Source organism: Rana temporaria, chromosome 4 (assembly GCF_905171775.1).
Source record: "Rana temporaria chromosome 4, aRanTem1.1, whole genome shotgun sequence".
Taxonomy (NCBI): domain Eukaryota; kingdom Metazoa; phylum Chordata; class Amphibia; order Anura; family Ranidae; genus Rana; species Rana temporaria.
The window spans coordinates 425,745,442-425,770,460 of NC_053492.1; the positions used below are offsets into that span (position 1 = coordinate 425,745,442).

Genomic DNA, 25,019 nt, shown 5'->3' on the forward strand with positions numbered 1-25,019 from the left:
CCGGTGCTGTCAGGGGAGAAATGCCTGACCGTCTGTTCATACAATGTATGAACAGCGATCAGTCATTTCCCCTACAGGCCACCCCCCCCTACAGTTAGAACACACCCAGGGAACATACTTATCCCCTTCCCCGCCCCCTAGTGTTAACCCCTTCCCTGCCAGTGGCATTTTTATAGTAATCCAATGCATTTTTATAGCACTGATCGCTATAAAAATGCCAATGGTCCCAAAAATGTGTCAAAAGTGTCCGCCATAATGTCGCAGTACCGAAAAAAAATCGCTGATCGCCGCCATTACTAGTAAAAAAAACAAATATTAATAAAATTGCCATAAAACTACCCCCTATTTTGTAAACGCTATAACTTTTGCGCAAACCAATCAATAAACTTTTATTGCGATTTTTTTTTTTTACGAAAAATATGTAGAAGAATACGTATCGGCCTAAACCAGTGTTTCTCAATTCCAGTCCTCAGGCCCCCCCAACAGGTCAGGTTTTCAGGATTTCCATTATTTTGCACAGGTGATTTGATCAGTTTCACTGCCTTAGTAATCACCACAGCCTTTTCATCTGAGGGAAATCCTGAAAAACTGACCTGTTGGGGGGGCCTGAGGACTGGAATTGAGAAACACTGGCCTAAACTGAGGAAAAAAATATTTTTTTTGTATATTTTTAGGGGATATTTATTATAGCAAAAAGTAAAAAATAGGATTTTTTTTCAAAATTGTCGCTCTATTTTTGTTATTAGCGCAAAAACTAAAAACCGTAGAGGTGATCAAATACCATCAAAAGAAAGCTCTATTTTTGGGGAAAAAAAGAGGCAAATTTTGTTTGGGAGTCACGTCGCACGACCGCGCAATTGTCAGTTAAAGCGACGCAGTGCCGAATCGCAAAAAGTGCTCTGGTCTTTGACCAGCAATATGGCCAGGGGGTTAAGGGGTTAAAGCGACGCAGTGCCGTATCGTTAAAAAATTCCTCTCTATTCTTTTCCAAAGCGGGCAAAGTCCTTTCTTGTATTAAAAGAGAGGTATGGACTCCAGAGAGAGAGATATAATTTTGCCCCTGTACAAATCATTAGTAAGACCTCATCTGGAATATGCAGTTCAGTTTTGGGCACCAGTTCTCAAAAAGGATATCGGGGAACTGGAGAAAGTGCAGAGAAGGGCAACCAAACTGATAAGTGTCATGGAGGAGCTCAGCTATGAGGAAAGATTAGAGGAACTGAATGTATTCACTCTTGAGAAGAGGAGAATAAGGGGGGATATGATCAACATGTACAAATATATAAGGGGTCCATATAGTGAACTTGGTGTTGAGTTATTGACTTTACGATTAACACAAAAGACAAGGGGGCACTCTCTATGTCTAGAGGAAAAAAGATTTAATCTCCAAATACGGAAAGGTTTCTTCACAGTAAGAGCTGTGAAAATGTGGAACAGACTCCCTCCAGACGTGGTTTTGGGCAGCTCAGTAGATTGCTTTAGGAAAGGCCTGGATTCTTTCCTAAATGTACATAATATAACTGGGTACTGACATTTATAGGTAAAGTTGATCCGGGGAAAATCTGATTGCCTCTCGGGGGATCAGGAAGGAATTTTTTCCCCCGGCTGTAGCAAAAAGGGTTTTTTGCCTTCCTCTGGATCAACTGTGGGTATAGAATTGGGTATAAGGGATTGTATGATATTTTTTCTTTTATTTATTTTTTATGGTTGAACTGGTTGGACTTGTCTTTTTTCAACCTGACTAACTATGGGCCAGATTCACAGCGGAGATACGACGGAGTATCTCAGATACTCCATCGTATCTCTAAGGCCCCGTACACACGACAGAGTTTCTCGGCAGAATTCACCGAGAAACTCGGTCAAAACCCGGATTCTGCCGAGAAACTCTGTCGTCTGTACAGTTTTGGCTCGATGGAGCCGCCGAGGAGCTCGACGAGAAAATAGAGAACATGTTCTCTATTTTCTCGTTGTTCTATGGGAGAAGGCGGCCCGCCGAGCTCCTCGGCGGCTTCATCCCAAAACTCGACGAGGAACTCGACGTGCCAAGCACGTCGAGTTCCTCGGCCGTGTGTACGGGGCCTCAGAGTATCTATGCGACTGATCCATAGAATCAGTTACGCATAGATAGCCCTAAGATCCGACAGGTGTAATTGTTTTACACTGTCGGATCTTAGGATGCAATACCGCGGCCGCCGCTGGGTGGAGTTCGCGTTGTATTCCAGCGTCCGGTATGCAAATTAGCAGTTACGGCGATCCACGACGTTTTTTTGCGTTCGGTACGTCGTCACTAGTCTAGTTTCCCGTCGCAATTTTAGTCGTCGTTTTACCTGCCCTAACTTTACACAGCACACGTATGTGCTGTATAAAGTATGGCCGTCGTTCCCGCGTCAAAATTTTATTTTTTTTCTTCTTGCGTAAGACGTCCGGGAATACGAAAGTATGCTACGCACGTTGACGCTCGAAAAAATGACGTCACTTCGCGCAAAGCACGGCGGGAATTTCAAAACAGAGCATGCGCAGCAGGTCCGGCGCGGGAGCGTGCCTAATTTAAATGGCACACGCCCCTTTGAATTACGCGGGCTTACGCCGGAGGCCGCCGGCATAAGTTTTTACGCATGTGCTTGGTGAATCAGGCACTTGCGATGAAAACTTGCAGCGGTGTAACGTATCTACGATACGTTACGCCGCCGCGATTCTACGTGAATCTGGCCCTATGTAACTATGTAACCCAAATTTGGGGATTTTCTTTTACTTTCACTTTCAATGATAACGGTAAACAGGACATATAGGGTTAATCTCCTTAATGGGGGTACAGACAGCCATAAAAACTGACTTTAGGATTTGTGATGTTCCTTCAGTCCCTTGTGTCTTCATTCAACATTAAAATGAAAACCCAACATTCTGTAGGCGTAATAATGCCGTTGTGACTCATTAACTTAGAAATCCCTTTCCAAACGAGTCACCATTGTGCATTTCCCAGTAAAACTCCTTCATGTTAATATATATTTTAATTCATTCTTGCAATCAGCTGTAACCTTTATTTAGGGTTTGTTCCGTCGCTGCTTGCAGTCCCGTACAAATGACTGTTCCGCTTGCATATAAATGCAGCAATTGTAAACTTAGTATTGATCCCGTTTCCTTTGTTTGAGCACCTAGAGCCAGCTCTGTTCTGCTCTATTTATGCAGCAATCCATCTTCCGTTCTTCTGGAACAGGAGACACAAAGTTCCCGTCCTGTAATTTTTGCTTTTCAATTTACTTGGCTTTAGTTGGTCCTTGCGGCAGGAGATCGTGAAAGAAAATGAAATAATTGCAAAAGCAGCATCAAAGGGGGCCCTTGCGTAGGTGTGTGCTCATCGCCCGGCCTGTCCATGCTGCATAAAGGTTGTTTCAAAAAACACAAAATGATCTGCATCAAAGATTTGTCACTTGGTGGTTTCTATATTTAACCAAAAAATTACCCGCTGTTCTTTTTTGAGAAAGGGGCTTGATTTTACTTTACAAACCACTCCATGACCGTAGAGTAGAGTAGTAGTGGCCAACTTGCTTGATGGGGGAGGGGTCTCAGGTGTGGTCCTTGGCATCACGGAACAATATTTTGTGATTATAATGCCAGAGAGAGCTGTCAGAGACTGCAGACATGTACCCGGAGCAGGGCCGTTGATAAGGGGGTACCATCGGTACTCCTATACTGGGCCCAGGCGAGCAGGGCAGCCCAAGTAGCAGGGTGAATCATAATGTGATTAGCAGGTGAAATCCGGCTTCTTCTCCTCTCACTCCCACCAGCTTCAGCTGCTTTAGAGAGAGCCTTGCAGAGACCAATCACCCTTACTCTGCACCATACGTTCCCCCCTGCTACCCAGGCCCTCCAGTGCACCCCCCACCGCACCACACCCCTGCAGTGTTTCCGGCTTCCCTCCTCTCCTTCCTGCCAGCAGCTGCAAGCACACAGTCAGATGTTTCAGGATGGACAGTGGGGAGGGGGCCCTCTAAATATCTCATATTTACAAGTCCCCTCCTTTCTTGAATCAACACGACGAGCATAGCTCTGAACTGTTCCTGATTTCGAGACACGTGACTCGTGTCCTCTGCGTTGGTTCCGTATGAATGTATGAAATAAATACGTATTTGTGAATGCCAGCATCTAATGTCTATTTATTAATTAGATCTGCATGTTCTGATAAAAGCCAACTGACAAAGTGTGTTCCTCTCTTTGCAGTCACAGATTGCCTTGCCCCGTACATCGAAGACGCCGATGTCTTGAACAAGACTTACCGGACCGGTGACAAGCTTATAATGAGCTGTCGGGATGGTTTCCAGACGCGGTATCCTGATTTGGACAATATGGCTTCTGTATGTCAAGATGACGGGAGCTGGGAGAACCTGCCATTGTGTCAAGGTTCTGTACAATGTGTCATAATGTCTCATCTTATTAACTGGACTACGATGTCTCTGTGCTGCAGCCCTTACTGTTATAGTATAATCCAGTGATGGCAAACCTTGGCATCCCAGATGTTTTGGAACTACATTTCTCATTGTCCAACTACACTGTAGAGTGCATGAGCATCATGGGAAATGTAGTTCCAAAACATCTGGGATGCCAGGGTTGGCCATCACTGGTATAAACTAACATGGAGCAAGATTAATGGTTGGTTCACACCACAGAACACATCATACTGTAACCTCTGTATATGTACTTTGCCCTTTATTTTTAGAATTACACCCCAGGGTTTAAACATAGTGCCCCTCTGCTATAGCACACCACAGCCAGGGATGTCCGTGTCCTGTGCTTGGCAAAAGATAGTGTAGGACTTGTGTACCATATTTGCCGGCGTATAAGGTGACTGGACGTATAAGACAACCCCCTAATTTTCCAGCTAAAAGGTTGGTTTTGGGATATACTCACCATATAAGATGACCCCCTTCCGACTAGTCTGTCTAGAAGCTGAGGGGTGGCCGGAAAAAAAACGCTGACAGAAGCAACCGCAGACAGGAACAGGCTTTATTCACCTTTTTTCAAATCTCACTGTGCCCATTGCATGCCTCAGCTCACTGTGCCATTACATGTCTCAGCTCACTGTGCCATTACAAGCCTAACCTCACTGTGCCATTACAAGCCTCACCTCACTGTGCCATTACATGCCTCACCTCACTGTGCCATTACATGCCTCACCTCACTGTGCCATTACATGCCTCACCTCACTGTGCCATTACATGCCTCAACTCACTGTGCCATTACATGCCTTACCTCACTGTACCATTACATGCCTCACCTCACTGTGCCGTTACATGCCTCAGCTCACTGTGCCATTACATGCCTCAGCTCACTGTGCCATTACATGCCTCACCTCACTGTGCCATTACATGCCTTACCTCACTGTACCATTACATGCCTCACCTCACTGTGCCATTACATGCCTCAACTCACTGTGCCATTACATGCCTCACCGTGCCCATTGCATGCCTCACTTTGACGATCTCCCAACCTTATCCCTGTATGCAGAGTCAGACTGCGGGCATCCATTGTTCAAAAGCTGCGCCTCCTCCTCGTGCTGTTCCGTGATAGGCGGAACACTCAGTTTCCCAGCAGAGCCAGTGTTCCGCCTATCACGGACGTCCGAGGATGAGACGACGTCCGTGATAGGCGGAACACTGAACACAGGCTCTGCTGGGAAACTGAGTGTTCCGCCTATCACGTAACAGCAGGAGGTGGAGGCGCGGCTTTTGTACAATGGACGCCCACAGTCTGGCCTTTCTGCATCCGGCGTATAAGACGACCCCCGATTTTTCAGGCAAATTTTTAAGCATAAAAGGTCATCTTATACGCCGGAAAATACGGTACACGCGATCGGTTAATCCGACAACACACATTTGTTGCCGGACAATTTTAAAGCATGCTATCCAACATTTGTTGGCGGAAAATCCGACAACAATTGTCCGATGGAGCATACAAGCGGTCGCATTTTCCAACAGCCTGCCATCACACAATTTCCGTTGGAAAAAACTATCTTGCGTACGGGCCTTTAGGGTCTTGTATGTTCTATTCACATATCCAGTCTTTCATATTGAGCTGGCAATTTTTTTTTGATCTGGCAGATCTAAAACAATAGTAGTGCATATCTAATGGGTAGTAAAATGTTGGCAGGATATGCTACAAGTGAGAGAGAGATTCTACTGTTCTTAAGGTTTAGGCAGCATGGTGGCCATGTATTTAAAATTCTCACCTTGCAGTGAGGGTCCCGCAATAAAGCTGAACTTCAGGCAGATATAAAAGACAGCCATTACTGTATCTCTGTATTCATTAATTAATTATTGAATATACTTTTAAAAAACAGCTAGAGTAGGCTGCTGAATTTAATTTGGTGTCAGCTCTTGGAATTCCCTATACAACACTACTCATGCTCCAAGAACTGTTTCTGTACAATGGGTTGTGCTCATCAGCAATCCTCATACTCTACAAACATGGCTGGATGTAGGGAGATGCTGGGGTGAACTACGCCCACCAGAATACAGTGGCGCCCCTCCCCCCAGGTTTCTCTGGAGGTTGTGTGGGGCTAAGTGCTCCTGCTGTGGTATAACCTCTCTGCTGAGATCCCCTGAGATTTAAGGCACATGCCCCACACGTCTGAACTGATGCCACGGTTACCGCCGCTGCTTGCCAGACAAACTGTCGCTGGCAATGGAGGGAGAGTGCTGTAGTTTAAAAAAAAAATCCTGCACTGGCAGCTGCCTAATAGAGCTGTGGCTGGGAAGGTTGCTGGGTGTAGGAGGGAAAGCTGGAGGGAGGGAAAGCTGTGGATAGGAGCAAAGGGGGCTGATGGTGAAGAGGTGAGAACTGCGAATTGGGGATTTCGATAGTGGCAAAGGTCAGAGATGGGGATGGGTAGTGCTGGGTGCCATGGTGAGAGCTGTGGATGTAGCTGAGGTGCAAAATTGAGAGCTGTGGATGGATTGAAGTGTGGACAGGGGGTGCAAATGTAGAAGTGGGCAAAGTTGAGATGTGGAGGGGGATGCAGAGATGAGGTGTGAATGACAACACAAAGGTGAGCTGTGGACAGAGACACCAAGGTGAGCCGAGGACAGAGACGCCAAGGTGAGCTGAGGATGTGGAGGCCAAGGTGGGCTGTGGATGGGGACGCCAAGGTGAGCTGTGGATAGGGATGCCAAAGTAAGCTGTGGACACCAAGGTGAGCTGTGGACGGGACTCCAAGGTGAGCTGTGGATAGGGATGCCAAAGTTAGCTGTGGACACCAAGGTGAGCTGTGGACGGGACTCCAAGGTGAGCTGTGGACGGGACTCCAAGGTGAGCTGTGGACGGGACTCCAAGGTGAGCTGTGGACGGGACTCCAAGGTGAGCTGTGCACAGGGACGCCAAGGTGAGCTGTGGATGGGGTTGTGAAGGTGAGCTGTGGACGTGGTTGTGAAGGTGAGCTTTGGACAAGGTTGCCGAGGTGAGCTGTTGACGGGGTTGCCAAGGTGAGCTGTGAACATGACGCAGAGGTGAGCTGTGCACAGGGGCGCCAAGGTGAGCTGTGTGCTGATGAGGACCCAAGGTGAGCTGTAGACGGGGTTGTGAAGGTGAGCTGTGGACGTGGTTGTGAAGGTGAGCTGTGCACAGGGACGCCAAGGTGAGCTGTGCACAGGGACGCCAATTTGAGCTGTGCACAGGGACGCCAAGGTGAGCTGTGAGCTGAGGACCCAAGGTGAGCTGTGGATGGGGTTGTGAAGGTGAGCTGTGGACGTGGTTGTGAAGGTGAGCTTTGGACAATGTTGCCGAGGTGAGCTGTTGACGGGGTTGCCAAGGTGAGCTGTGAACATGACGCAGAGGTGAGCTGTGCACAAGGGCGCCAAGGTGAGCTGTGAGCTGATGAGGACCCAAGGTGAGCTGTAGACGGGGTTGTGATGGTGAGCTGTGGACGTGGTTGTGAAGGTGAGCTGTGCACAGGGACGCCAAGGTGAGCTGTGCACAGGGACGCCAATTTGAGCTGTGCACAGGGACGCCAAGGTGAGCTGTGAGCTGAGGACCCAAGGTGAGTTGTGGAAGGGGTTGCGAAGGTGAACTGTGGACGTGGTTGTGAAGGTGAGCTGTGGGCGGGGTTGTGAAGATGAGTTGTGGACGTGGTTGTGAAGGTGAGCTTTGGACAAGGTTGCCAAGGTGAGCTGTTGAAGGGGTTGCCAAGGTGAGCTGTGAACATGACGCAGAGGTGAGCTGTGGACGGGGCCGCCTAGGTGAGCTGTGAATGAAGCAAGCAGAGACAAGCTGTGGATGAGTACCCAGAGGTGAGCTGTGGAAGGAGATACAGATGTGAGCTGTGGAAATGGGACACAGAGAAGATCTGTAGATGAGGGGAGCAGAGCTGTAGACAGCAGGTGCAGAGGTGAGCTGTGTGGTGGCGAGGGTGCACAGTGATGAGCTGTAAATGGGGTGAGTAGAGGTGAGCTGTGCATTAGAGGTGCAGAGGTGAGCAGTGGATGTTACATTTGGGGGTGCTGCTAAAGGAAGGGGTTGTTTAATGTTAATGGATTGTAATTATGACATTTGCCTCATTACAATGTGATGTATGTTATACCTGTATATTCTTCAGCCCTGCACTCTGCATGCTGGGATGTACTGTATATTACATACTCTGACTGATTCACCCTTTACGTAAGGCTATATGTTAATCCTCAACACTGTATGCTCAAAGTGCAGCAATCAAGTGTGTGTAAAGTACACTACAGTATACAGACTCCTGCAGTCAGAAGTATGCAATGTATAGCACGGCTTACTGAGTGCAATGGTCAGGAGTAGGTAACACACGGCCTAGTGTTTTTTATTTGTAGGGCGGTCTAATGGGGAGCTGGAGAGACAGGAAAACAAGGAGGGGCAACCTCATAGACCTATTGGCTTTATGTGTGGTGTATAATGCAGCAAATTCTGTGGCGTAACGTGCACGTATGCATGTGCACATAATTTAGCTAAAAGTTATTCTGTTCATTGTCGCTGTCAATTTACATTAGCAGTTTGCAATGTCTAATTTTTTTAGTTCAGAAAGCAGGCCCCCGACTTTTTTTTTTTTACTGCACCCACAGATCAAAAAGTCCCTGTTTACAGATCTGGAACCATCCCTTGTTTTATGAAGCAAACTAACCTTCTAGGCCTGGGGTCTCCAAACTATGGCCCTCCAGGTGTTCCGGATCTACAATTCCCATCATGCCTAGTTATGTCTGTGAATGTCAGAGTTTTACTATGCCTTGTAGGAAGTGTAGTTCTGGAGTTCAGCTGCAGGGCCGTAGTTTGGAGATCCCTGTTCTAGGCTGTGGACCCTTTGGCACCATGCCACCACCCTTGACTTCAGCACTGCACTCCTAGGGGAGAACCAGGCCATTGTCTTTAAAACTTGTAATAGTTCCTCATGGGAGGGTCTCAGATTATAGTAAGAATTGTGTTTTGTATACAGTGCCATGCTCACACACCTGGTGACCACCTGCTCTGACTGTTACTGAGATCCCAGCTGGCCCTTTAAGAGATTGGCAGTCCTTATCCCTGTGCCCATGCCAGTGTTTTCCACACAGATGCTCCCCAACTCACTTCCCAGTGCTAGACAATCACTGTGTACTCTGCCGAACTACTGGAATTGTGACAGGTTCCCCTTATATATCAGCAGGGAGTTTGTATGTTCTCTTTTGGATCCAGGTGATCTGTTTCTCTACACAACCTAACAACATACTGGCAGCCTATCCACTGGGTGAGACATTAGATTCTTACTCCTCCGGGGTGATGTGAGTGGCCATTTATAAATGAGTTAAATAAACCATAGAACTTTTCTGTAGATAGTAGATACCAGAGATAATAAAAAAAATCAATTTGCAAGAGTGCCGGTGAGGTTATGTGGGGTGAATATGAATCCAATGCTGTGCAGTCAGTCAGCTCAGTACAATCCCTGGGTGTTTTATTCTTCTGAACAAGACACTGGAAAAAGAAATCCTCTTCTATTATAAATCAGCAAGACGCCTTGTCCTTGTAATACTTCTTTGTTCCAAATTAATGATTAAAAGAAAAAGCAACAATGAAATTCATACTAAAATGTACATTCGGTGACCGACTGAGGTATACCTACGCAACGCTGTATACTGGCATAGGCCAACAAGGCCCAGGCCTAGGGCAGCACTTTGCAGGGGGGCAGCACGGAAAGCGTCTCCCTGGCTTGTGCTACACTGTTCGTGTAACGCAAGCTCCTTCTAATTTTGACTGTCCTATCAGTCTGGACCACAAACCTTCCTCACTGTGTTGTATGTTTTCTGTTGCACCATTGGTATGGTTATATCTTCCTAGTCCTCTCCATAAAATTATCAAAAATGTGTGCTTAAAGTAGAATTATAGGCAACACTTTTTTTCTTTATTTTTGATAGAGTAAGGGAGGGTTATAGCCCCAGTCGGTTTATTTTTTAACATCCCTGACCCATTGCAGAGATTTCCCTTCATTTCCTGCCCCATAGCCAAAAAGGAAGTGGGAGGAAATCTATGCAAATTAAGGGAATCCATTGCCCCCCCCCCCCCTAGGCCCTAAGAACTAGTGTCCCCACTCTGGGTGGGTCTTAAACAGAAAGGGGTGTGTCCTTGGCAGGAAGGGGTGGGTTATATTTAAATTAGGGTGTGCACGAGGTTAGTCAGGCCTAGGGCAGCACAAAACCTAAATACACTACTGCACCTATGAGATATACCTGACCAAAATGAGATTCACCTAATACTGTGGTACACCTACCTAGTACTGCGATACAGCAAACTAATACTGAGATACACCTAGTACGGAGGTACACCTACCTAGAACTAAGGTACACCTATCCAGTACTGAGGTACACCTGACTAATATTGAGCTACACCTATGTAGTTCTCAGAATCATCTAACTAACACTAAAGCCATGTACACGCGATCGGATATCTGATGGAATCTAATCCGATGGATTTTTTCGTTGGATATCCGATGAAGCTGACTTTCATCAGTCTTGCTCACACACCATCAGTCAAAAATCTAACTGTGCTAAAACGCGGTGACGTACAACACTACGACGAGCCGAAAAAAATGAAGTTCAATGCCTCCGAGCATGCGTCGACTTGATTCTGAGCATGCATGGATTTTTCCACACAGACGATCTGATTTTTCTATCGTTTTTTTATCCATAGGAAAAATTTAAAACATGTTCTATTTTTTTTCACCGATGGAAAAAAGACCAATGGGGCCTACACACAATCGGTTTGTCGAATGAAAACAGTCCATCGGTCTGTTTTTTCATTGGACAAACTGATCGTGTATACACGGCTTTAGATACACCGACCTAGTAATGAGGTACAGCTAACTAATACTGAGGTGCATCTATCTGGTACTGCAGTGCCCCTGTCTAGAAGGAATGAACACCTAGCTTGTGTATTTGTATACACAGTGTATTTGTAACTTTTTTGGGTGAAATGGTAGGGGTAAAATGTACCCGTTACTAATTCACATGGGGGTGGGATCTCGGGGTCCCCTTGTTAAAGGTCTCTTCCAGATTTCAATAAGCCCCCTCCTGCAGACCCCCACAACCACTGGGCAAGGGCTGTGGGGATGAGACCCTTGTCCCCATCGACATGGGGATAAGGTGCTTTGGGATCCTAAAGCATCCTCCCCATGTTGAGGGCATGTGGCCTGGTACAGTTCAGGAGGGGGGGCGCTCTCTTGTCACCCCTCTTTTCCTGCGGCCCACCAGGTTGCGTGCTCATATAAGGGTCTGGTATGGATTTTTGGGGGACCCCAACGCCATTTTTTTTTATTTTGCTGTAGGGTTCCCCTTAAAATCCATACCAGACCTAAAGGGTATAATGTATGAACAGCGATCAGTCGTTTCCCCTAGTGAGTCCACCCCCCCCCCCCCCCACAGTCAGAACACACCCACGGAACATACTTAACCCCTTCCCCACTCCCTAGTGTTAACCCCTTCCCTGCCAGTGGCATTTTTATAGTAATCCCAATGCATTTTTATAGCACTGATCGCTATAAAAATGCCAATGGTCCCAAAAATGTGTCCGAAGTGTCTGCCATAAAGTCGCAGTACCGAAAAAAAATCGCTGGTCGCCGCCATTACTAGTAAAAAAAAAATATTAATAAAAATGCCATAAAACGACCCCCTATTTTGTAAACGCTATAACTTTTGCGCAAACCAATCAATAAACGCTTATTGCAATTTATTTTGTCGAAAAATATGTAGAAGAATACGTATCGGCCTAAACTGAGGAAAACATTTATTTTTTTATATATTTTTGGGGGATATTTATTACAGCAAAAAGGAAAAAAAATTATAATTTTTCAAAATTGTCGCTCTATTTTTGTTTATAGCGCAAAAACTAAAAACCGCAGAGGTGATCAAATACCACCAAAAGAAAGCTTTATTTGTGGGAAAAAAAGGACGCCAATTTTGTTTGGGAGCCACGCCGCACGACCGCGCAATTGTCAGTTAAAGCGAGGCAGTGCCGAATCGCAAAAAGTGCTCTGGTCTTTGACCAGCAATATGGTCCGGGGGTTAAGGCTGGGTTCACACTTCTACACTACTTTCATCCTACTTTGCTCTGTGTTCAATGTTTCCCTATGAGAGCGTCTTGTAGCGTCCTACACAAGTCGGTCCGACTTTGAAAATGCTTCCTGTACTACTTTTGGTCCTACATTGATCCTACTTCAGGCCCATTGAATATCATTGAAGTCGGACCAAAGTAGTATCCTGTTCATGAAAGTAGGATGGATGTAGGACCAATGTAGGATAAATGTAGGACCAATGTAGCAGAGCAAAGTAGGATGAAAGTAGTGTAGTAGTGTGAACCCAGCCTGAGTGGTTGATGTTCCACTTTAAATATTCCCCACTCTGTCCAAAATAAAAATAAAAAAGTTGGGGTTTAGATACACTTTAAGTGAGGTAACAAATTATTTTATCTTATAGTTTTGTCACTGCATTTAATTATGTTTTGTTTTACTTTGTCTTTGCACCCTACATTTTAGTATTTATGACCAAAATTTTTAATTTAAAAAATAAATGAGAAGAACCTAAAACAGAATAAAAATGGATGCTTGCTTTACAATGATCAGTCGTACAATGTAATGAATAATAAAAAAAATACGTAGAAGAGAAACAGAGCCAACCTGATAAAAACAGCAGCATGATGCAGTTTTAAAATAAGACAAAAATGCACAGGGCTGAAAAACCTGTTCCTTGGTGAATGCCAATGTACATTAAATCACATCACGTTTATTAAAGTCGAGCTCAGGGTTACTTACATACACAAACTAGATCTGTAATGTGCTATTAATGTTCGTGGTATGAAAAGCTTGGCCTTTTCTTTGATGTATTTTCTGTACCATAATAAATCCCTGCATCAACAATCCAATTTCTTATCGGGTATTGTAAGCAAGGTTTACACAGGTGTATACAAAAGAAGATAAATTGCACTCGGGCTATTGATCTGGAATAACGGTGCCAAGAATCTATTACATCCCTACTAACCTCTTATTTGAGTTACTCTTGATCGATATTGGCTAAGAAAAGCTTGTGCAAAGGGAAAAAAAAGGGTAATTTGCATGTATAACGAAAGCTCTTAGTTTAATCAAAGAGCAAACAGGGCTGCTCACAGGAGCCAATCATCTTTCAACAAGCTATTTTTGTGGTGCCGCTTAGAGGATGACAACAATGGCCAAACGGCTTACCACGGGCAATTCTGTTAGTTCTCTGTTTTCATAAATTACCCCTAGTATTTTCAAAAGCTTTTTAAGCGCTTTACAAGACTGCAAAATGGAAACGATGGAAAATTTACTAGGAATATAAAAGTTTATTTTAACCGATTACCCAGTGGTAATTTTGTCCGTGGCAATTTTCGGTCATTTTTAACCATTATCCATTCACTGGGACGCAAATCCAATCTAAAGTTGTTGGCAGAAACTAAAGTGGTCGTAAAGGCTGAAGGTTTTTCATCTTAATGCATTCTCTGCATTAAGGTAAAAACTTTCTGCATGCAACCCCCCGAATACTTACCTGAGCCAGATCTCGATCCAGCGATGTGCACAAGAGCAGAGGCTCGCTTCTCTTTCCCTCCTCATTGGCTCAGAGATAGCAGCAGGAGCCATTGGCTCGAGCAGGTTGCTAATGAATGGGCACTCAGCCAGGGGGTGGAGCCAGGAGCATCGACGGGGTTGTTTAACCACTTCCATACCGGGCACATATACCCCCCTCCTGCCCAGGTGAAATTTCAGCTTCCGGCACGGCGTCGCTTCAACTGACAATTGCGCGGTCATGCGATGTGGCTCCTAAACAAAATTGATGCCCTTTTTTTCCCCACAAATAGAGCTTTCTTTTGATGGTATTTGATCACCTCTGCGGTTTTTATTTTTTGCGCTATAAAACAAAAAAAGCAACAATTTTGAAAAAAAATTCAATATTTTTTACTTGTTGCTATAATAAATAGCCCAATTTTTTTTTTCCAAAAAAAAAATCTCAGTTTAGGTCGATACGTATTCTTCTACATATTTTTGGTAAAAAAAAAAATCTCAATAAGCGCTTACAAAATATGGGACAGAATTATTATTATTATTATTATTATTTTTTTTTTTTTTTACTAGTAATGGCGGCGATCTGCGTTTTTTTTATTGTGACTGCGACATTATGGCGGACACATCGGACACCTTTGACACATTTTTGGCGCCATTCACATTTATACAGCGATCAGTGCTATAAATATGCACTAATTACTGTATAAATGTGACTGGCATTGAAGGGGTTAACACCTGGGGGTGAGGAAGGGGTTAAATGTGTACCCTAATTAGTGTTCTAACTGTGGGGGGAGGGGGGTGACTGGGGGAGGTAACCGATGCTGTGTCCCTATGTACAAGGGACACAGATCGGTCTCCTCTCTCCCCTGACAGGACGTGGAGCTCTGTGTTTACACACAGAGCTCCACGTCCCTGCTCTGTCATTACCGATCGCGGGAGCCTGGCGGACATCGCGACCGCCAGGCACGCGCATCGGCATCTCGGGGACGCGCCGGGCACGCGCGCGCCCCCCAGTGGCCCGGAGGAATCCAGGACGTCAATTGACGTCCTGTTGGATTTCCAGAGCCACCGTGAAGCCGTCATTTTAAAGGAGGATTGTGGCTGCTCTGTGCAAAATCATTGCACAGAGCAGGTATGTATAACATGTTTGTTATTTAACCCCTTCCGGCCCACCGCACGTCGATATACATCAACTGTTTGAAGAGGGATATCTCTGTTATGGCAGCAGATAGCTGCCATAATCCAGGTTTCCTCTTCTTCAGCCGGTGGTCCCGTGTTTGATAATGGTGGTCTCTGCAGCAGATTCGCCGCAAGATCACCGTTTTCGGCGGCGGGAAAGGGCCCTCCCGCTACTCTCCCATGCCCTCCGCCGCTTACTGGAGCCGTAGGCAGCAGCGGAGGCGATCAGGTCCTTCTGGTGGCTGGTATGGAGACTAGTGAGGGGAAGATGGCCCCCACACATTTCCATACCATAGCAGGGCGGATGCGGCGTCAAAACGTCACATCCGTCCATTGCTCTTTATTATTGTATTTTGGTGTAAATATGAGATATAAGGTCTTTTTACCCCAGATCTCATATTTAGGAGGACCTGTCAAAGTGACACATTTTTTATTTAAGAACAGTGTAAAAAATAAACGGTAAAATAAATAAGTGCTCAAACCACACATGTGAGATATCGCCACAATCGGTAGAGCGAGAGTAATCATTCTAGCCCTAGCCTATGGAGATTTTTAAGGGTAAAAGTTTGTCGAAAATTCCATGAGCAGACACAATTTTGAAGCGTGACATGTTGGGTATCAATTTACTCGGCGTAACATTATCTTTCACAATATAAAAAAATTGGGCTAACTTTACTGTTGTCTTATTTTTTTTTTATTCAAAAAAGTGTATTTAAAAACTGCGCTTGTAAGACCGCTGCGCAAATACGGTGTGACAAAAACTAGAAAAAATATATATAATGATTGGCGGTTCTAAGTCAAGCGAGTTTCCCCATAGGAGTCAACAGAAACTCAGATAATTTGTTCCAGTGGCACTGCTAGTGTATGCAGTACCACACGTGGCCAGAGTTGGGAGTGCCGGAGACACTTGGAAACACTCAGAGACCGATCAGAGCAGCTCAGATGCACTCAGAGACACTTGGGAACAGAGGCCCGGATTCAGGTAGATTTGCCCCTTATTTACGGAGGCGCAGGGCAGCGTTTTTGCCCTGTGCCCCCGCAAATTTACTGCGCTACCCGCGATTCACGGAGCAGTAGCTCCGTAAATTGCAGGTGCGCTGTGTAAGGGCGCCTAATGTAAACTATCCCGTAGGGGGCGGGAATCATTTAAATTAGGCGCACTCCCGCGCCGAGCGTAGAGCGCATGCTCCGTCGGGAAACATTCCCGATGTGCATTGCGGCAAATGACGTCGCAAGGACGTCATTTGCTTCAAAGTGAACGTGAATGGCGTCCAGCGCCATTCACGAATCACTTACGCAAATTACGTAAAATTCGAACGTCGCGACGCGGGAACGACAGGTATACTTTAGCATTGGCTGCCCCTGCTATTAGAAGGGGCAGCCTTACGCTAAACACGCCGTACGGAAACGACGTAAATTGCGTACGCAGGGCTCGCACAACATTGTGAATCAATGTTAGTATGCAATTTGCATACTATACGCTGACCACAATGGGAACGCCCCCTAGCGGTCATCGCAAGAATGCAGCCTAGATATGCGTGGCATAAGAGCCTTATGTCACGCAGATTTAAGGCTGCAGTCGGCGTTACGATGTTCCTGAATCAGGAGCATTCGTAACGCCGGGGCAAGTAAGCAATTGCGCTGTGTAACCTATGGTTACACAGGCGCAATTGCTACTTGAATCTGGGCCAGAGTGTTTCTGAGTGTCTCCAAGCGGCTCAGAGGGTCACTGGTGCCCCCCGCACCTCTGGCCAAATGCGGTACTGCATACCCCATAGGTCTGAATCCTGCTTGTCTTGTGAGACAACGCTCGCAAACCGAGTCAGGATTTTAAAAAATATATTTTTTATTAGAAGTTAATAATTAAAAACAAATTATTGTTTGTAACCTAATGGTTTATATACTTAGACCACTTCACCGCCGCAAGGTTTTAAGCCCTTCAGGACCAGGGCATGTTTGCTATTCAGCACTGTGCTACTTTAACTGGCAATTTCTTAGTCACACAACACTGTACCCAAATGAAATTTATATAATTTTATATGATTTTTTATATATATAATATAATTTTTTTCACATATATAGAGCTTTCATTTGATGGTATTTAATTACCACTGTTTTTTTTTTTTTTTGCCAATATAGATGAATAAAACATTTCTGTTTTACAATAACCCAAATCAGTGTACATTATTTGTGTGAAAGTTTTAGGGCCAGATCCACGTAGGTCGGCGTAATTTTAAGCAGGCGTAGCGTATCGTAGTTACGCTACGCCGCCACTACTTTAAGAGGCAAGTGCTGTATTCACAAAGCACTTGCGTCTAAAGTTACGACGGCGTAGCGTAAATGTGTCGGCGTAAGGGCACGGAATTTAAATGACAAAGATGTGGGCGTGTTTTATGTTAATTCAACTTGACCCCACGTAAATGACGTTTTTTTTTTAACGGCAAATGCGCCGTCCGTGGGGGTATCCCATTGTGCATGCTCGAAATCACGTCGCAAATAGTCAATGCTTTCGACGTGAACGTCATTTACGCAAAGCCCTATTCGTGAACGTTTTACGCAAACGACGTACATGACGGAAAATTCGATGCTGGCCCGACGTCCATACTTTACATTGCGTACGCCTCATAGACCCAGGGGTAACGTAACGCCGAAAAAAGCCTTACGTAAACGACGTAAAAAAATTGCGCCGGCCGGACGTAAGTTCTGAGAATTGGCGTATCTAGCTAATTTGCATACTCTACGCGGAAATCAACGGAAGCGCCACCTAGCGGCCAGCGTAAATATGCACCTAAGATCCGACGGCGTACTAAGACGTACGGCAGTCGGATCTAGCCCCCATTCAGTCGTATCTTGTTTTGTGGATACAAAACAAAGATACGACGGGGCATCCTAGAAGTTACGCGGCGTATCAATAGATATGCTGACGTAACTTCTTTGTGGATCTGGCCCTTAGAGTCTACAAACTATGTTATACAGTATATATTGAAAATGTATCAATCCTGATGTAGTAATGGCCTATCTCATTATTTGAGGCTCTAAAATGCCTGCACAGTACAAATACCCTCCATATGACCCCTTTTTGGAAAGTAGACAAGGTATTTAGTAGGAGGCATGGTGAGTTTTTGAAGTTGTAATTTTTTTGCACATTTCTTTTTGAAAATTAAGAAATTAATAAAAAATAATATTAAAAAAAAAAAAAATGTTTTAATATAATGTCATCGGTACAGCGTCATCATATGACTGGTGTGGCGGTGCTCAGGGATACTGATTGGTGACAGTATGTAAAAAATAAATAAATTGAGAGAAGTTAAAAAAAAAAACTTTTTTTTCACATACTCAGGTAGATTGGAGCAATATTTGCGTGGGCAAAGAGCAAAGATTTTTCTCTGCGCCTACGCAAATATTTAGATTTGCCCAGCGATTCACGGAACAGTAGCTCCGTAAATTGCGCGGGCGCTATGCTAATTAGCCCTGCGTAAGGGCGCCTAATGTAAATGATCCCGCCGGGGGCGGGAATCATTTAAATTAGGCGCGCTCCCGCGCCGAGCGAACAGCGCATGCTCCGTCGGGAAACTTTCCCGACGTGCATTGCGGCAAATGACGTTGCAAGGACGTCATTTGCTTCTAAGTGAACGTAAATGGCGTCCAGCGCCATTCACGAATCACTTACGTAAACGACGTGAAATTAAAATTTCACGAGCGGGAAGCGCAGCTATACTTTAGCATTGGCTGCCCCTGCTATTAGCAGGAGCAACCTTGCGCTAAAGTCGCCGTACGGAAACTCCGTACCTTGCGTGCGCAGGGCCCGCGCAACTTTTGTGAATCGGTGGTAGTATGCAATTTGCATACTATACGCCGATCACAATGGCCGCGCCCCCTAGCGGCCAACGCAAGAATGCAGCCTGGGATGTGAAGGCATAAGGAGGCTTATGTCTGTCAGATCCTAGGCTGCAGTCGGTGTAACGAGGTTCCTGAATCAGGAGCACTCGTTACACCGGAGCAAGTAAGCACTTGCGCCGCGCAACCTATGGTTGCGCGGGCGCAAGTGCTTCTTGAATCTGGGCCACTGTCACTAGAGTAGTTCAGTGTCACCATTGTGACAACTAGTGACTATTCTAAGTTATAAACATTTATTTATTTTTATTGATTTTGAATAAGACAATTTTGTTTTAATGTCACATGCTAGCCCTGATAAAGGAGTCAGAGCAGCGGTTCCCGAAACACGTTGTCTTTATAAAAGTTATATCGATGGAATACTGCTGTCTGTGTCCCCACTGGGGATATTTACCCTTTCTTTTTGTCCTGCTGACTATTGTCACTGGAAAAAAATGTCATAGGGTACACATTCCTCATATTTTGTGCCCTTTAGGCCTATGCTGTATATGTACAATCAGAATTTCTAAATGCATTATATCTAAGATATTGCTCCTGTAGTATAATTATTTTTCATGTGTGTAAATGATATACCTATTTATTTTACAGGATGTTTGAGGCCGTTGGTTCTTCCTCATAGTTATGTCAATATCTCAGACTTTGACTCTTCCTTTCCTGTGGGGCGAGTGGTGTCTTACCAGTGTTTTCCCGGGTACAAGCTGGAGGGGGCAGAGTATCTGGAGTGCATGTACAACCTGATATGGTCCGACGAACCTCCTAGGTGCCTTGATGTGGAAGGTAAGCACTTCTTCTCTTTGAGTTTTGTAAAATAAAAAATAAATTGTTTAAATTTCCACTATAAGTAAAACTAAAACAAAAAAATGAATTCATAATTTTGCTATAGAGTCCCATGGTTTATGGCTATACTATCAGCTGACTGATAGGTTAAGTGGTGTCTAGACTAGCTCTGGAGCTTGGCTTATGCCGCGTACACACGATCAGTCAATCCGATGGGAACGGACCGATGGACCGTTTTCATCGGTTAACCGATGAAGCGGACTGATGGTCCGTAGCGCCTACACACCATCGGTTAAAAAACGATCGTGTCAGAACGCGGTGACGTAAAACACAACGACGTGCTGAAAAAAAATGAAGTTCAATGCTTCCAAGCATGCGTCGACTTGATTCTGAGCATGCGTGGATTTTTAACCGATGGTTGTGCCTAATAACGATCGTTTTTTTCCCATCGGTTAAATTTAAAGCAAGTTGGCTTTTTTTTAACCGATGGTTAAATAACCTACGGGGCCCACACACGATCGGTCCTGACCGATGAAAACGGTCCATCAGACCGTTGTCCTCTGTTTAACCTATCGTGTGTACGAGGCCTAAGGCTATAAGCTTCCTCAGGGGTGGGAACTAGTGTAAACAGTTCTAAAAAGCCAACATAATTTGTCAGTGTTACATAAATATGGAAGTAGATAAAGCCAAGTCGGTGCATAATGAATACAAATTTCCAGAGCAGAAAGTGCCCAGTTGTCATCACCCATCCTGCCAATGGGCCTAATGTTATTAGGGGGTGTTTGCTCAAGTACACATGAGAACTTTATCTTGCTGGTTCTTTTTAAAATGCAACATTTTATCCAGCCATTTCCTAAAAGCTGAACTTTATTCAGATACAAAAATACACCGGTCAATGCCATTATATATCAATTCATGCGTTTGTAAAGTTACTTTCTTTTTAATGAAGTAACAAACATGTTATTCTTACCTGCTCTGTGCAATGGTAGTACATAAAACAGCCCCAAACCTCCTCTTCTGGGGTCCCCTGCTGGCGATCTTGACTTCTCTTTCTCTGAGTGTGCCTTGCTGTGGGGGCACACTTGCAGGCTCCCTCTATAGACACACACAGCACGGCTCAGTCCCACCCCCCACTACCTCGTCCTCTTCAAAAGATTTGATTGACAGCAGCAGGAACCAATGGCTCTCACTGCTGCATCTGTGTCCCGTGAGACTAGGAACACAATCAAGTGACGCTGCAGACCGGAACAGTGCTGGATCCAGAAAGGACCCGGGTACATGTAAAGGGAGGTGAGGGGGTGATATCTCCCAGAGGAAGTCACGAGGAGTGACAAAACTAGTAGGAGGGGCTTGAGAGGCTGACGTGTGAGGAACTAGGAAGCAACAAAGGAAAAAAGAGCCAGTGTAAAGGAAGGGGGGAGTGTTTTTAAATTTGAGCTGCAGAGACGGCTATGAGGTGAAACCTAGCACTTGTAGATACACATATCAAGGTTTATTTTAATCTGAAGAAATGTGAGTGAAATCTGTCTTGATTGTAATCCAAAGGCGTAGCTATAAACCTATAAGGTGAGGGCACAACTGTTAAGGTGAGGGCACAACTGGTGACGGTGACATGAGGAGATATATATATATAATATGCACAGAGGTGGATTAGAGTGAAGATATTTACCTTCATTCATCTAGTGATATCACAGATCACCAAATGGACTGTTTTTTTACACAATCGTTCTCGTTTGTCCTTTTTTGCACGATCGTTCTGTGTGGTACAGTAAGGCCGGGTACTAACGAGCAAACATGTACGATGAAACCGGTCCGTCGGACCGTTTTCACCGTACATGTCTGCCAGAGGGCTTCTGTACGATGGCTGTACTAACCATCGTACAGAAGTCCGCGCGTAAACAATACGCGGGGCGTGTCCGCGTCGTCGCCGCGACGATGACGCGGCGACGTGGGCGGGCCTGCCATTTAAAGGCTTCCACGCATGCGTCGAAGTCATTCGACGCATTCGAGGGACGGCGGGCGCTCGGACATGTACGGTAGGTCTGTACTGACGACCGTACATGTCCGAGCGGGCAGGATTCCAGCAGACGGTTTTAAAACACGTCCAGGAATATTTGTCTGCTGGGAAAAGGCCCGGCGGGCAAATGTTTGCTGGAATTCGGCCCGCTCGCGCCTACACACGACCGAACATGTATGCTGAAACTGGTCCGCGGACCAGTTTCAGCATACATGTTTGGTCGTGTGTACGGGGCCTTACAGTCTTGTATAAATCTCAGGACTTAATAGATAAAAATACAAATCCTTTGGCAGGTAAAACAGCTTCCTTATATGCTTTTCGTCTGTATATTTAGCAGTTTCCTGTATTTATTTTCCTGTACTCAGCAAGAGACCATTTGCATCTTAGAGCAGCAGTTGCCATTGCCACTGATGGTCCACAAGATATTTCTACCCCCAGGGGTTCTGCCACAAATCAACATGGTGGCGAATGTATACCACCCAATGTTGTTTCCAGTGTTGTTCTCAATGCGTGCTGATCGTCAATACTGTCAGAGCGCATTGATACCCCCTCTGTAGTTCCAGCTCCTGTGAACTCAGAGGGAGATGCCGGGAGTAGTGCAGAGAGTGGGAGGTGAAGAAGGGGAATTCCAATGGCAGCGTGGTCACAGACTGTGGGAGGGAGCAGGGAGCTCGAGCATATGGCCGGAGGAGTGCGGAATCTGTGTAAGGTAGCAGTGTGATGCAGAGTGCGGGGAGGGGTGGAGGGCAGAGAGCCGGATCATTGCATGTTTATAAGGCAACAGTATCCATAAGGGGGAAGAGGGCCGGATCATTGTGTGTATAAGGTATGTAAAATTCATGCTAGTGGTCCACAGGATTCAGAACCCAGAGCCATCTCTGTGGGCCCATGAGAGGGTCCATGTTCATGGTGGGGAGAACACGGCAGCAAGCAGCGGCGAGTTGCAGGAAAATATCTGCACAAGTGAATGGGCGGCTCCGCAGCCTCCACGCCTGACAGCGCGGCAGGAAGAGAAGAGCTTCACCGCTTAATCTTATGGCCAAAGAGGGGCGCAGCATCCCTGGTACCTTCTGAAGCCTGGACTCCTCAAACCTCCTTCAACAGTGAGGCCCGGAGAACAGACTGACTGTGGGCCCAGAAGACGAGGACAGGCAAGAGGCGCAAGCTGTGAGGGAGCCGCTGGATGGAACAGAGGGCTCTCCCGGATCAAGGATGGAGACAGGTACCAGGCAAAATTATACACTGAATACCTGCAGAGCAGGGATTGCAGATAGGGACAGAGCTAGAGGTCTCCCTTTCGCTCAGCTTTCCTCTTTTTCAGTCCCCCCTCTCTGTGTCCCCTTCTTTCTGCTCCCCCTCTCTCTTTCTCTTTGTGCCCCCCTCTCTCTCTCTCTTTCCCTTCTATCTGTGTCCCCCCTCTCTCTCTCTCTGTATCCCCTCCCTCTCTGTGTGTCCCCCCTCTATCTCTCTCATTCCACACTCTCTCTCTCTGTCCCCCCTCTCTCTATCTATCCCCTCTCTCTTCCCCCCTCTTTCTCTGTGTCCCCTCTCTCTCTGTGTGTCCTCCACTCTCTCTCTCTCTGTCCCCTCTCTCTCTCTGTGTCCCCCCCTCTCTCTCTCTCTCTCTCTGTCCCCTCTCACTCTGTGTCCTCCGCTCTCTCTCTCTGTGTCCCCCCTCTCTTTCTCTGTGTGTGTCCTCTCTCTCTCCCCCCTCTCTCTCTCTCCTCTCTCTCTCCTTGTCCCCTCTCTCTCTGCCCCCCTCTGTGCCCTCTCTCTCTGTGTTCTCTCTCTCTCTGTGTCCTCTCTCTCTGTGTCCCCCTCTCTTTCTGCCCCCCTCTCTCTCTCTGCCCCCCCTCTCTCTCTCTGCCCCCCCTCTCTCTCTACCCCCTCTCTCTCTGTCCCCCCTCTCTCTCGGTGTCCCCCTCTCTCTGTGTCCCCCTTCTCTCTCTCTCTCTCGCTCTCTCCGTGTCCCCTCTCTCTCCGTGTCCCCTCTCTCTCAGCATTTCACACCCCCTCTCTCTCTCACAACTCCCCTCTCTCTCTCACAACCCGCTCTCTCTCACACACACAACCCCCACTCTCTCTCTCACAACCCTCTCTCTCTTTTACACACACCCCCATCTCTCTCACACACCCCCTCTCTTTCGCTCAGCACCCCTCTCTCGCAAATTGCCGTGTTGGCACTTTGCAACACAAATACAACTTATTTATTTCAGCTTGGGCACTCGGGCTCAAAAAGGTTTACCATCACTGTCTTAGGGTAACTGGCTGCATAACCTGCTCTTTATGTAATAGCTTTGCTATGTATATCAATCATGATGTTTTAATGGCTTTCCCTGAACACTCTCTTGCTTTTATGAAACCAGACAAATTTGTTTTTTAAAAAAATTGTCTGTTTCATAAAAAAACTGACAAATTTGTTAAAAAGGTTGACTTTTAAAATGCTGAAACATTACAAATTGTAGAAAAGTATTCAGTTCCGCCTGGAGTTTGGTAATGAATGTCATCTTCATCTAATGTACAACTAATGGATTTTTGAAAAGCGTGAAAGGTTTGGTAATAGCTTGTTACAAAAAAAAGTGACATTTGGATTTTAGCACCTGAGCTGAAAGGAGCAACATTCCCCAAATGACAATATCAGACGGTTCAGACCAAACCTGAAATATGTCCTGCCTGTTATGTTACGGTGACTTAAAGTAAACCCAATAATGAACTTCTATTATTTGCTTCCTTTTGGTTAAATATACCAATAAAAGTGTTTTGCCGTAGCTGATCGATAAGTGCCCCTGCTTACTGTCATCAATTATAATGTTTTCAGACCGTTTTAAAGCGGTTTTGTCTGTGTTGCAACCAGTCCTTAGACAACATAAGTGTAAAGAATTACTGTGTTTGGTACATAAATACACAAGAAGTACATGTTCACAGCAGTGGCGGCTGGTGCTCCATTTTTTGGGGGGGGCGCAAACAAAACCCCAACCAACCCCCCCCCCCCCCCTCAATGTCACTCACAGACAATGTGACCTGCATTTAGACAGAGGGATAGATTGGATAGGACAGATAAAGAGATGGATAGATAGATAATCAATCTATCTATCTATCTGATTATCT

The 25,019-nt window shown here is 45.7% G+C and overlaps 1 protein-coding gene across 2 annotated transcripts in view; it reads left to right on the top strand.

Annotated features, from left to right (window-relative positions):
- Positions 1–25,019, top strand: part of SUSD4 (sushi domain containing 4) — a 220,208-nt gene that overhangs the window by 136,041 nt on the left and 59,148 nt on the right. For both annotated transcript variants that reach the window (XM_040351400.1, XM_040351401.1), the window contains exons 4-5: positions 4,219–4,398; positions 19,706–19,894. In XM_040351400.1, the coding sequence (XP_040207334.1) occupies positions 4,219–4,398; positions 19,706–19,894 (369 nt within the window). The remainder of the gene's footprint in view (positions 1–4,218; positions 4,399–19,705; positions 19,895–25,019) is intronic.